At 42.7% G+C, this 13,170-nt stretch overlaps 1 protein-coding gene and 2 long non-coding RNA genes across 8 annotated transcripts in view; 1 reads left to right on the top strand and 2 right to left on the bottom strand.

Annotated features, from left to right (window-relative positions):
* ME3 (malic enzyme 3) overlaps window positions 1-2,090 on the bottom strand; it is a 121,532-nt gene extending 119,442 nt beyond the window's left edge. The window contains exons 1-2 of the mRNA XM_035329398.1: window positions 1,963-2,090; window positions 1,629-1,930 (exon numbers count right to left, since the gene is read on the bottom strand). Of these exons, the coding sequence (XP_035185289.1) occupies window positions 1,629-1,820 (192 nt within the window). The 5' untranslated portion in view covers window positions 1,821-1,930; window positions 1,963-2,090. The remainder of the gene's footprint in view (window positions 1-1,628; window positions 1,931-1,962) is intronic.
* Window positions 2,091-2,416: 326 nt separating this feature from the next.
* On the top strand, window positions 2,417-6,357 carry LOC118168787. Of its 2 annotated transcripts, XR_004751800.1 has the most exons (3): window positions 2,417-2,884; window positions 4,379-4,612; window positions 5,819-6,357. It is a non-coding gene; the product is annotated as an uncharacterized LOC118168787 (long non-coding RNA). The 2 variants fall into 2 exon arrangements; XR_004751798.1 differs by lacking the exon at window positions 2,417-2,884 and having other exon boundaries at window positions 3,294-4,612.
* Window positions 6,358-6,617: 260 nt separating this feature from the next.
* Window positions 6,618-11,827, bottom strand: LOC118168779. 5 transcript variants are annotated; one of them, XR_004751795.1, is made up of 5 exons: window positions 11,516-11,827; window positions 8,878-11,042; window positions 8,538-8,585; window positions 8,327-8,463; window positions 7,341-7,582 (listed from the first exon to the last, which is right to left on the bottom strand). It is a non-coding gene; the product is annotated as an uncharacterized LOC118168779 (long non-coding RNA). The 5 variants fall into 5 exon arrangements; XR_004751792.1 differs by having other exon boundaries at window positions 10,982-11,042; window positions 11,516-11,820; XR_004751796.1 differs by having other exon boundaries at window positions 8,327-8,950; window positions 10,982-11,042.
* Window positions 11,828-13,170: the final 1,343 nt, after the last annotated feature.

Raw genomic sequence — 13,170 nt, 5'->3', positions numbered from 1 at the left:
TTTTGTTTTCCTCTCTTCACATAGGCCAAAATTTGAGTTAAAGAAAAATTCTTTCACTGATAGGGGAAAAAACCTTCAGAAAAGCACCAAATGCGACATTCAAAATCTCTTTTTGCGGAAGCCAAGTCAGCTTAAGAAACGTGATAGATTCAACCAGTTATGCGTGATTACTGCATTACACTGAGCAAAGGTCAAAGTATTAATTTTTCAGTTCATGTTGTTGTATGTAATGCTACTAGAAACATTAGCGATGTTATCCCATAACCATCACTGAACACCCAAGAGAACAAGCCAGATGCTGAAGAAAAACCTCTCTGAACCACATAAGCAATAGTAATTCATCAGCATTAAGATGATAGTTGACAATTCCTCTTCTCTTCAGTCTTACAGACATTCACTGTATGATTCGGAACAGATTGCCTACAAAACTGTTCCATATTCAGTAACATCCTGCGACACTGACCTTACGGGTGCACCTCAATGAATGCTGCAATGGCACTAGGAGACAGGAGCTCTGTGTGTCCCATGTTACATAAAGCTGTGATCCTAACAGCCTACAGTCCAGAAGATGACGCAGGAGGCAGAGAAGTAGTTACAGCCCCGTCAGCTATCAACACCATCTTTAATATGTGCATATTTCTAAGATAACCTGACATATCTGAATTTATTTCTAGCAACATTAACACAAGTAACTGGAAGGCCAACCTTCTTCAGTTATATATTTTTATAATTCCAAAATTCACATCCAGATTTTTGGGGTGGTTAAGTTATGGAAAGGGATAGGAAAGTAGTATGAGGCTAAATTACAGGGTCTCATTTTATACAGTTTACAGACTTTATTGAACACTCTTCTCCTAAAACTTTTATTTTTATTAAAAACGAACAAACAAAACCCGATGAATAGGTTCAGCAGTTCTGAGGATGATTTCCTCTGAAATTTACTGCTGTGGATATGCATTGAAAGAGAAGCTTTACCAGAACAACCAAATATGCTTGTCTTAAGATGAAGAGGTCAATTCCACTACTAACCACACAGTATATCAAAATGTCCTAGGTTGGTATTGGATTTTTAGGAGAGGACATGTTTTTTCCTGCTCCATTAGCTCACCATGAGTTGGAAACAAGCAGCTTTTGCTCCTGACTGATGGCACTTCTGACCTACCTGGGCTCTTCCAGCGCTACCACGGCTGGATGGAGCAGCGGGTGAAGAGAAGCAAGGTGACCGGCTGTGAAGGACAAAGTAAATGCCAACCCAGAAGGCGACCACTTACAAAACCATCTCCATTCTGTGTTGAGTTGAACCCACTGGGAGAGGTCCCCGCACCTCCCTCCAGCATTTCCCTGCAGTTCTGATCAGGGCTGCTCCTCAGGGATGGACGGCCACAGACAGAAGTACCTTTGGGTCAAGGCACCTGCCACCAAAGCCAAGCACCTTCCCCACCCACCCACCCACTCCAGAAACCGCTTCTAGCCACCGTGCCCAAGCCCTTTATCCCTCTGCACCCCAGTTGCCATCCCCCGAGCTCACAACCCCCAGAGCCTTCCTCCAGCCCCCACCTCGCCCCCCACCGCCAGCACCCGGCCGGCCGGGGCAGCGGGGGAGCAGAGGGGAGGCAAACAGCATCTACCTTATTGAGGTGGGGGTTCCTGGTGATGTCGTAGCCTCGCTTTTTGACAGCCAGGGCCTTGCCGCGGGTATAGGGGCTTCCCCCCGCCTGGCTGCCGCTGCCCCGGGCGGCGCTGAGGAGAAGCAGCCTCCGGCCTGCCCCCGCCATCCGCAGCAGGCGGGCTCCGGCCCCGCCGCCGCACAGCGGCACCATGGCGACCTGCGGCACGGGGACAGCGGGGACCCGGCGGAGCCCGGGGCGGGCAGGGCGAGGCTACGGGGCGGGCTCCGCCGCCCGACCCAGCCCGGCCCGGCCCAGGTGCGTCTCACGGGTCCCCGCAGACGTCCCCCCGGCGAAGCGAAAGGAAACCCAGGAAGGAGATGTCGCCTCGACCCCGCGGCGGTCGCCTCCTTCCCCGGCTACCTGGGAAGGCTCGGCCGCCGCCGGCGGGAGGAGGAACGGGGGGTGCCCGCCTGGGCCCCGCCTCTGCCGGGGAGAGCGGGGCTGCCCGCCCCTCGGCTGCATGAGGAGCGGAGGTGGCTCGGCCCCGCTTCGCTTTTCCTGTGATTAGGGGTCAGAGGGAGCCCCCAGCCCCCCACGGCTCTGATCCCAAAGCTGGGAGCGCCTTCGCCTCCCTGGGCTGCGGGGGGTTCAGATCCAGCCCGGGTCCCAACCCAAACCACCCCACAACCCGTGGAAAGACATGACCATTCGTTGCTAAAAATAAATTACTTAATCTCCCAGTCATTAATTTTTCTAAAATTACTCTCAGGTACCACAGCTGGAGGTGCGGCCTGTGATGTTACCTCTCCCTCTGGATTTGTGTTTTCTCCATTAGACTTAACAAAGTGCATAATAAGAAAAAAACTAGACCCAAAATGTGAGGAGCACAAAGGCACTGCAACCTTGTTCCCTTTTAGCACTCGTGTTTCTGGAGCTGAGATACCCAAACCTGTTTGAGGTACAAGGACCTCCCTTCGGTTTGGGGTATGTTGCAGGCGCTTGTGAAACCCCCAGACATCCTTGTGCTGGCAGAGGCATCAAAAATATATGAAAAAGTGAAAATTATTTTCAAAAAACAAATCTTTTTATCTAGCGGAGGCACAAGTGTGGCAGAGTGACTTTCTGATATTACCTATGATTACATACCCATAGCAACAGGCTCTGCAGACCTAAAATCTTTTTACAGTTATCCTTTCCCAGCATCCTGGGGATGTATCCAGGTGCTGCTAGATCCTTTCAGAAGACAGGGAGTTTGCTGCAGTGGCCCTGACAAGGTAGGTGCTGTGGTGCCCTGTTTTCATGCTGTGGTCCCTGGGCAATGTGTAGGACTTTCTGCATGGTATGGATGGAGAGTAAAGCTTTTTGGAGGAGCTGCACTTAGTCACTATAAAGCAATTCATGAGGACTTTTGTGTCTTGCCTCTTCATGGACTGTGAGCAGCTGTGGGTAGTTAGGCATTTCAAACTAGTTTTTATCTATGTAGTCTCTCTCTCTCTCTATACACTATACTGTAGCTATGTTGTGTATACATATGTAGCCAGTATACATTATGTATATTACATAAATATTATATATATACGTGTATATAACACGGGATGTTATTAAAAGCATAAAATATTAAGTATGGATATGATCTAGTGAAAACAAAACAGAATGTTTACATTCCCTCAGAAGTGCTCCAGTTTATCAGTGAAGCTAAAATCCAAACTAATTGATTTTGATTTTAAAAAATCAAGTATAAGAAAGTAATTTACTCAGAACAGATATGATAAGAATTTTTTACTGTGCGAATTTACTTTTGAGTTTGATTTACTACATTTAATGCGTTGTAAAAAAAAAAAAAAAAAAAAGAGTTCAAAAGTTTCATCTGAAATAAATAATTAGAATCTTTAGATCAACCCAAACAAAAACAAATTTTACTGGGTCTTCTGCAGAACTGATTGCTGAAATTTATTTATCTGTAGCAAATATTGAAGATATAACACCTCCCTGTTTGGGAAGAGGCTGGTACATTGATGGTTCTTTATCTACAGATCATATTGCCTGCATTTCCTAATCCTTAAAAATAAAGATCCTATTAAAGACAAGATGTGAAAGCACAAACACCAGCACAGTACCACAGAAAGCAGACAGCAATATTGAAAAATAAATTTATGTCCATGCCTGCTTGATAAAAAACAGGGAAGCTGTTGGAGAAGAAAACAAAACATTGAAAGGTCTTTCCCACGCCATGGGACTGCTGGCCATTCTGACAACTTTGGTCTGTTCCAGGATGGTGTAGGGAATTGTCATTTCCTTAATTTGGATCTCAGTGAGGGAAGGTAACTGTGACACCTCATCAGGTTGGGCTCCAGTTTTCTCATCACCACCGGAATTTTAGTCTGCTTCTTGATGTTCCTTAACGTGCCTTCTCGGAACTAGTGAATCTCAGCTTCTTTTTGTATGAACATGGGCAGAACACCTTTTCTGCTAGAAACGCCCATAAGCTAGCACACAGTGAGCTAAATGAATGAACTGATTATGACTGAAAGGATTTCACATCATTTTCCCAGAAATAAATCATTTTTTCCTGTCTAATACTGTTCCAAAATACATTAAGATAAAGAGGCTTCATAGCTTGTTTGGAAGGTTGTCAGGCAACATCTTCCCAAAGCAGCAATCTGAAATTAAGAAACCTCCCCAAGAAGTTTGTTCAGCGTCTGGCTGGGGGCTCATTTTATCCCTGCCACGTAAATCTGGACTTTGTACATCTCTCTTCTTCCCATCAGTGCTGGATCAACAGTCATGACAAAATCATAAAGCTGCGTGTGAACTGTCAGAAGAGAAGCCTGGTTTCTTTTCTTGATCCTGGATTGGCTGAATTATTGTCTTGACTTGAAGAGTGCCTGGAGATATCTCAGGGGCCTTGCACAGTACCTCCTCAGTAAAAGTTTATGGTCTATTGTGCAAGAGGGACAAATGTGGGCAGGAAAATGGAGACATCACTTGTCCTGGGCTACACAGTAGGTCAAAAGACAAATGTGGGAATTCCCACACTCCACTTCCATAACCAGCTATAAAAAAAGCATGAGATGGGATGTGAGGGAAGGGCTGTACCTTAGTATCTCAATTCTAAATGGGCTACAGAAATGGCTTCATGTAAGGTCTCCCACTGTTGACCACTGAGGATATAGGGCATCGTTTTTAGAAAGGTTTTTTTTTAGCGAGCTCACAGCATTTTGTGTATTTAGCCTTGTACACACATACACTGCCACACAAGAAAAGCAGATGTACGTATGCGTGTATATGCTTTTGACTGTTGCAGCTGTTTGGACTCGTTCACATATATCTTTATTTTCTTAATTTTAAAATTCTGTCTTCTCTGCCTCTTGGAGTATTGTGCATTTCTAAAAGTAAAAATAAGATTTTCTCTGCAGCCATTAATTGTCTCCCTACTGCTGTACAAACACTGAGCATTCCCTTGCCAAGGGACTTCTCATTTTTACCTCCTATTGGTTGACAGTAGCCTTCAAATGGCTTTTTGCATCTCAGTGAGAAACAATTACAAATGCTGGGTTTCCAAAATTTGCCTGGCACTGCAAAAGAAAGAATCTGATTGCGATTCTTTATATCCACAGATGCAGAGTGCTGTCAGATGCACATGAATGCACTTTGTATAACATGCAAGCCTTTCATGAATGCAAATTTGATCGAAGCAAAGGTTAAATTCTTGATTAAAAAAACTAGAAAGAATGTTACAAAAAAAGCTATAAAAGCAATGAAATGCACACTTATATTCCACATTGGACTCTTAGGATTTTATTTAAGCTATTTTTCAGCAGCAGGAAGGAAACAATGGTTTGTAGAATGGGATTCTATATACACTTGGGGATTTGCTGGTTGTTACAGAATGCAGTTGAAGTTTCAAAGCATGTTATAAGAGCTAATTTATTCCTCCAGTAATTAAAAAAACCTCTTTGTGCTGTGGCCTTGCATTTAGCAGTTTGGCATCTAAGAGAACACCAATGAAATAAACTTACTAGCAAATGAATCCCTGCCACATAAAGAGGGACCTTATAGTGTCTATTCTCCTGCAGCATTATCTTTCCTCTCAGGAAATGAATTGAGCTGCAGTTATAAACTTCCATTGTAGTGTTTTTCAAATCACATACCCTGACAATTCTGGGCATTGTGCAGCTGTGTGTCTCCTGGTTTATTAAATTTTGCAGATATGCTACCCATTTGTGCCGACTGTTCATTTAAATTCATCACGACACAAGAAAGCTTACTGCAACAGGGGCCATGAATTTTGATTGGGACCCTTCTGTACAACAAAGAGAGACAAGAAGAAATGAAAGTGCAATGGACGAATCTGGAGTCAGAACCACAGCTATGGTAAGTTCCCCATTTATAAGGAAACATCATCTTCATCTGCTATGGCATTTGGCCTGTTCTTCTTTTTCATACTGCTAAATAGAATGTGTATCTATGCATACACAGAGAGAGTATCTGTAGTGTAATGCTTATATTGTAAAATACATGTGCTTTAGAAGTTATGGGCTCAGTTTATATGGCATACACAGGGTCTGACTGTGTCAGACCACGGGGTATGAAGTCACCACAAGGATCGTCATGCCAGCCTTTCCCAGCTACAAGCAATTGTATACTTGATGCTTAATCCACAAGGATTCACAAGTCTGCTCCATGTACAACAGCCCCGGAACCCTTCTGTTCACCTCTAGCAAATACAAGATGTCAGGTTACTGACCAAAAGCCACAGATGATCCCATGACACCATGAAGTAGCAGGTCCCTGCAATGGGATAACAATCCTCTCTGGTCTTAAAAATCTCTGTTACCGCAGCTTGTCCAATGCAGCAAATTTCAGTCTTTTTTTTTTTTTTTTTTTTTTTTTGAATATAAACATGGTGAACGCCCTTGTGCTACCTTGATATCATTACAGATGGAGGGATGGAGGGACACGCAGAGTGTTCTTGTTCACGGCCACTTACTCAGACAGTGATGGAGCTGGGAACTGGATCCATATGTCTTGGCTGTCAGTATCGCGTTCACTTGGTCGTCTATCACTGGTCTCCCTTTGTCATAGTTTATTTCCCTGACATATGCTTCTCATGATGTTATTCTTCAGCACTGAGAGATTTCTCTAACATCAGGACAAAAACCATCTGTAGTTGTGCAATTAAAGCTTTAATCAGACCTTTGGACATCTTTCCTGGCTTTGGCTAGTTTTAGATGATAATGATGGTGGTTTACACTTATACCTCTTAAAATGAAAAATGAGCATGAAATGAAATAACACACTTCAGTCAATAAATTCTGTCCTGTCTAATATAAATGCTGGGTTGATTTTTTCCCTTTTCCTGCCATCTTATTACTGATGTCCTAAGCATTCCATTAACTCTATAGTGTACATGCATGGTTCTCAATACCTAAATACCTGAAGAGAAAGGAGCAGTACAGCAAAGAAAACACAGTGTTTGGCATCTTGATCTATTAAACAGAATCAATTTATAGTGAAACATAAGCACATATATTTTGTTTTATTTCAAAAGTAAACTGTTGTTTACTTTTTTAAAGCATAGGTTTGGAGCTTTCTCCCCTATGAAGGTTTCACAATTAGCTTCAATGGAAGAATAGAGTTCAATTGCATAGAATGCTCTCCAGCTAAAAATTGCAGTCATTTTTAATGCAAAAATAGTCCTCAATACAGTACAAGAGTACATTTTTAGTTTTACCATAACGGTACTGCTTTTGAGAGTAGGTGCATAATCTTTTTCTTTAGAAGTCAGTCTGTCATCTGAAGAAGCCCAACTGACCTTCCGTCTAGTAACATGCCACAAGTCTGATCTGAACCCTTACTTTTGCAAGAAAATTCTGTGCCATTGAAAGATTGCATTAACAATATGAATTCATTAAAAAGATGCTGAGTGAGACTTTGCAGCCCGCAGAAATGATGAGATGTCTTGATAACACCTTGTGATATAAGAGAAGTCAAGAAGGTGATCAAAGACTCAGGCACACGAACAAAAACTGTTATACAAGTTACTGAGGGGTAAAATTACTATGCCAGATGATCCACCCATGCACATCCTCACTCACTGCTGCTGTGAAAGCAGTTTGAGGCAGCTTAATTACAAGTGAAAATATGCTACAGCAATCCTAATTACCTTGAACCTGACTGAGGCCAGCATACAGACCATTGGGTTAACCCACTTCTGAGCACCTCACATCTGCCATGGCATGGGAGCACGTCGCGTGCAGCTGATGTGCAGCAAGTTCATGATAACAAGAGTTTTAACCTTCCCTTCTGGCTTTAAGCCAGTAAAATGTTTACCACCACAACAGTATTTGCAGAAGAGTTTGGCAATGAATGACTTGCTGCCACAAATGTAAGCATAATGTGTTCCTGAAAAGTCTTTTTTGATTGCACGGGACTGCAATTAACACTTGGCTTTATCAGTTGAATTAAGTCAAGTTCTGACACGGCTGCATCTTTAGGGCAGCACATGTCTATATGATGAAAGGACAAAACAGGGTGACAAGTTTTTAATGAAGGATGGTAATTTATACTTCATAAATGTATTCATCACCTTCTTAGCCAAAGTAATTTTTACCATTTTACTTAGACGTGTGAAAAGGTGAGTTTTAAAGACTGCTATTTTTGAATACTGAAAAAAGAGAAAAAGGAAATCCATATAATGACCATTATGAAAATACCTGCAAAGCCAAGTAAACCTGGATACCACAAAAGAGCAAACACCCTGAAGAAAGCTGCATGCCTGTGCACAGAGCATATATTCACCCTTCTCTCCATGACCGGGCAGTTGTCATCCCCTCAGTTTTGAATCTCATTCCTAGAAGACAAGCTGTATGAATGTCAGGTGGAGCGTTTTCCAAGTGCTATATTTATGTATGACGCTATACTCACCCCGGTCCCAGTGAGTGTCTTCCTTAACAGACGAGCCTCCAATGTGAGCTGTAGTAAGAGTAAGGAGTGGAAAATTCATCTGTTTGAGATTTCTCAGGCTCTCAGTAACCGGTGTCTGTACGGCACAAGGTGCTTTTAGAAATTCACTCTAACTCAGCTGGCTGCAGTATAATTATATTAGCTCTGTAATTAACAGTCAGTAGCTATAATGGGAACTGCAACCACCACATCCTAGTAAAATTATCTGTATCGGAAAGTATGCTTTCTTTAAGCTCTGTGGCAAGGGGAAAGTGACTGCACTGACTTTCCGACAGATAACCAGGTCACAGAGGGCAGCAACCTCTTCCTGCACTTCTGTGCATCCCGTTCCACGCTACAGACTTCTCTTAGAGCTGTATTGGCAAGGCTCAGGGCTGATAAAGAGAGCAAACAAATCGAGAGTGAGAAGTGGCTTGAAAGGTCAGCGGCAGCGCCGATAAGCACAGCTGGAGCTGGCCACTGGCACGCTGCTGCACCTGGAGCAGTGCTCTCGGTCTCTATGCTGTCATCCTGCCACTTGACAAAACTGTGCATAATGTCCTCATACATGTTTTGCAGTGTCCGGAGCAGTGATAAAAGTAAAAAGCATCAACTTTCAGAAATCATGGACCATAAAACCATGCTATTTATATAGCTAAAGCAGAAAACGTTGCTGGTTTTCTCATTAAACACCTTTTTTGGCAACACAAAGGTTTGCAAAAATTTTATCTTTCCATCAAGTCTTCAGTCAGTTCTGTAACCTCAGAGATAATCCTCCAAAAAGCCTTTGGGTCTAATTTTAGGAGACTTTGAGTCCCTTATGCCTATTAAAATAAATGAGGACAAACATTTTTGAAGTCAGCAGGCCTATATTTTTGACTGATATAAATCACTTTGCTCTTTTGAGATCAGTGTTCCTCTTGTTTATGCTAGAAGTTTAACAGACTTATATCACTGACTTGATTATTTTGTTCCAGACACAAAGCATTTTTCTGGAGTTCTTGCACTTCAAAATGCATATTTACTACAGAGACAAGAAAGGCCAAAAATAGGAAATTAACACTTAAAAAGGCCATTTAACAGGTGAGCAGGAGATCTTAAAGTAGTAAAAGCCAACTAATTTAGATAGTCTGCTGAGAAATAATATTCTGCTGAGAGGAAGGTGATAAGAGTTTACACAACATACTTTATGTCATACAGTCTGCATGCATGATCCAGCCGCAGGTCTCGAGTGAAGGAATTTTAATGAATGTGATCATTTTCTAATCAGAACTGTTGGCTATCATTGAAAATTTGTGGCCAGACAAGTTCCAGCTGAAGCTGGGCTTTGCACTGAATCTGCTGGGCACTGGGCGTGTGTTCGCTTCTGCTGACTCTGCTCTGGGAAATTATTTTTTGGCAAGGGGGCGGACAGCTGGCTCTGGTAACATCTGAACTTTTGCAGCACCAACTGCCAGAGCTGGTCTGTCAGATCACAGAGAGTTATTATTATTATTATTTTTTCTGAAGTAGGGAGAGAAAACAGCAATTGTAACACCGTACCAAACAGAGACAAGGGTGTTTTTTGGCAAACAGACCTTCTTTAAGCCACAGTGGGGGGTTTAGACATTGCAATGAGGGTGTACAAATGAGTAGGCAAAATAAGAACAGCCATAATTTCTAGCTGTAATGTGCAAAGGCTGCCAGCACAGGCAAGCGCCATGCAGAAGTGTAGGAAGCTTGCAAAGGCATTTTCAACCCATGGAAAATGCCACATGGGAGAGTTAATGCTTTATCAATTGCCATCTACTGCTTGGGACAAGCCTAGTTCATTGTAATGGTGCATTGTGCAAAATGTCTGATTGGCGCTATAATGAAATTTCAAAATAAACTAATTTGTGTTGGTTATATGAGGGAAGGATGCAGTGAGCCAAAAGTCTGTCCTGAGGGAGCTCAGACTTCCACCGTTATCACCTCGTGGCACATGTAATGCTGATGAACAAGCTCATGCTCCAGGGCTGAGCAGAGGCAATTCATCACGGCACAGAGAGATCTGCAAGCAGCAAGGACTGCAGCAAGGAGAAACTCCCCTGGAATCTTACAAAGCAACCTGATGTCAAAGTAATTTCATGTCCAAATCACGTCTAAATAGATGTGTAACTATGTCTGTATCCCAGCATCACTACAGACAACAGTATAGGGAGTAGCAGGAAAAAAAATAGAGAGGCACACCAAGTTCAAAGTGCATACACAAATTACAGATCATCTCTAAAATCTGAAGACCTGCTAAAACCAAAATATTTCCATGGGATATATCATGTATCTAGAAAAAGTGTGTGGGTGGGGTGTTTGTTCGTATTGTGCAGTAGTGGCTATTTCACTGAAACTGAGCTTGAATGAAAGCATAGCCACAAACAGCTATTAGATACCCTCCTCTCCTTTTGCACCTGATTAGCAGATATCATAAGGGTTCAGAGCAGTGAGTATCCAAGTGTTATGGGAACAAATCTGGAACGAACAAAAGGAAAGTGATATAATCTCTTTATCTCAAGACAGACTATCACCAGTTCATGCGTCAAATTGCCAATGCAATGTAATAACATTTTGTGTAATGGAAGACAATGAATGAATGATATTTTGAAACCCAATATAGGATAAAATGCTTCTCAGACCGTGAGCTGCTGCTAAGCCACCAAGAAGTGGCTGGCTAGTCCAAGCCAGGTACCAACTTCTTGAGCCAACAGAGAAAGACGTCTCTGGAGGGCACTTTCTCCCCTTCTAAGCTGAGTTTCAGGGGCTGTGGTTCACCTGATAGAGGTGCCTGACTGATCCTAAAGCATATCTCAGAGCTGGTGTCTTGTATTCAGACAAGCAAAACTGATTAGGATTAATGCTGCCCGTAGAGACCTCTTGTGAGAAGCATGGTGTGAGTGCCTTGCTCATTACTGTTCAGAAACCAAGTTACAACAGAGATTAGTTACCTCTCATGGAAGGTGTCTGCCTCCTTCAGTGCAAGTTTCAGTCAGTACTCATTGTGAGAAGCTAAGCTTTTCATGCACCCAGAGAAGGGCTTCAGCTGACAGCTACCTCCTCTTGAGATGTTACATCTCAAGCAGCAAAATCTTCTTAAGAATTAAATCGAGGTGCACACGCGTGTGCTGCAAGGAGGGTGGAAAAGAAGACAAAATACATAAGCAAAATGCCTTCTCAGCACTTAGCGTGCTGTAACCTCCAGTAGAAGAGGCTGCAGATCAGCAGCTGTAACTGGAGCACACGGGTACCCTCCAGCCGCCCGCCTCGCCCACACGCAGCCAGCCACACACACATTGCCTTCCCCTTCCCACTCAGATTTTCTAAACCCTGGAAGCTCAGTGGCATTTCGGGGCCCTGCGTGAGTCACCGCCGAGCCTGAGCTTCTGACTCACTGCTGAGCAATAGCTGAGGAATTAGGAGCTGCGGGGCTTGTGTGTCAGTGGTATGCGCTGTATGCGCTGTGTTAAATACGGCTGGTTTTCCTGGGAACCCTCCGAGACACCCCTCTTTTCCTATTTATTTATTTATTTATTCATATTTATTTATTTGCTTTTCAGCAGGGTTCACAGACAGGGTGTTGCTGCTTTCTGCGTTATTTTGTTACCCTTGGGTGAAAAAGCAGACAATCAGCGCAAGAAAATGGATTTTGTTCATTGTGGGAAAGTGAATGTGTACAGGAGAAAAAAATGTGTTCCACATTCCCTCCAGATGATGAATTTAAGATTCATGTGGAGATAAACCAAAAATACCCATGAAAGGGCTTTGGTTTTTTTTTTGCGTTTCATTTCCACAGGAGATTCCCAGAGTTGTTTGTTTGAAATAAACAACATAAAAGGAGACCCTCTGCCCACTCTCTGATGTGGAGCAATTAATGGCTGGATCAGCATTTCCACTCTTAATTCAGCTTTTCATATGGTTAGTTTTAAAAATTTGCTCCAGACGTGAACTTAACATGTAGTAAAACTTTGCATTTAGGGAAGTCTTTCATCTGAGCAACTAAAAGTGCTTTGAAAGTATTAATCAGTTAAGATTCCCAACATCACTGGAGATGCAGGCATTCTTTCAAAGAGAAACTGAGGCATTCAGGGTCAAACACCATGGTGACATTTTGCCTAGCAATATGACAGAGGGAACAGCAGAAACCCAGGTTTTGTTCATTAGGTCTGTTAATCATTTGAATCCATCACTGTTTCCATGTCCTAATTAAAGATGGCTTTCTTATTTTTCACACTGTGAACAAATCTGAAGCAATTACATAACTAAAAATTCATGTAGCTAGATACAGCTTAACGATATGAGATAATCATTAACAGATAATAATAAAACAGATCTCGTGGTTTGTAGAATCATCCTGAAGGATTGTAACAGACCTCATTAACAAAACAGTGGGAGTCAGCCACTGCTGATTTGCAGCCATCTGATGGGTGTTGAGCATCAGATATTAATGGCACAGTACAGCTGCACTGCAGCAGAGTTTAAAGCAGCTATTGTGGATGGGAAGAGGGACTGCAAATTTTCCTTACCTGTGGCCCTCAGTCTCAGGACTATTGAGGGTCTGGATGGGGTTTAATCAGGGTAGTTTGGGCAACTAAGTTACACCATG

The sequence above is a fragment of the Oxyura jamaicensis genome, chromosome 1 (assembly GCF_011077185.1).
Source record: "Oxyura jamaicensis isolate SHBP4307 breed ruddy duck chromosome 1, BPBGC_Ojam_1.0, whole genome shotgun sequence".
Classification (NCBI taxonomy): Eukaryota; Metazoa; Chordata; class Aves; order Anseriformes; family Anatidae; genus Oxyura; species Oxyura jamaicensis.
Note: the sequence above shows the minus strand (reverse complement) of the source record. Positions and strands in the feature narration are given on the sequence as shown.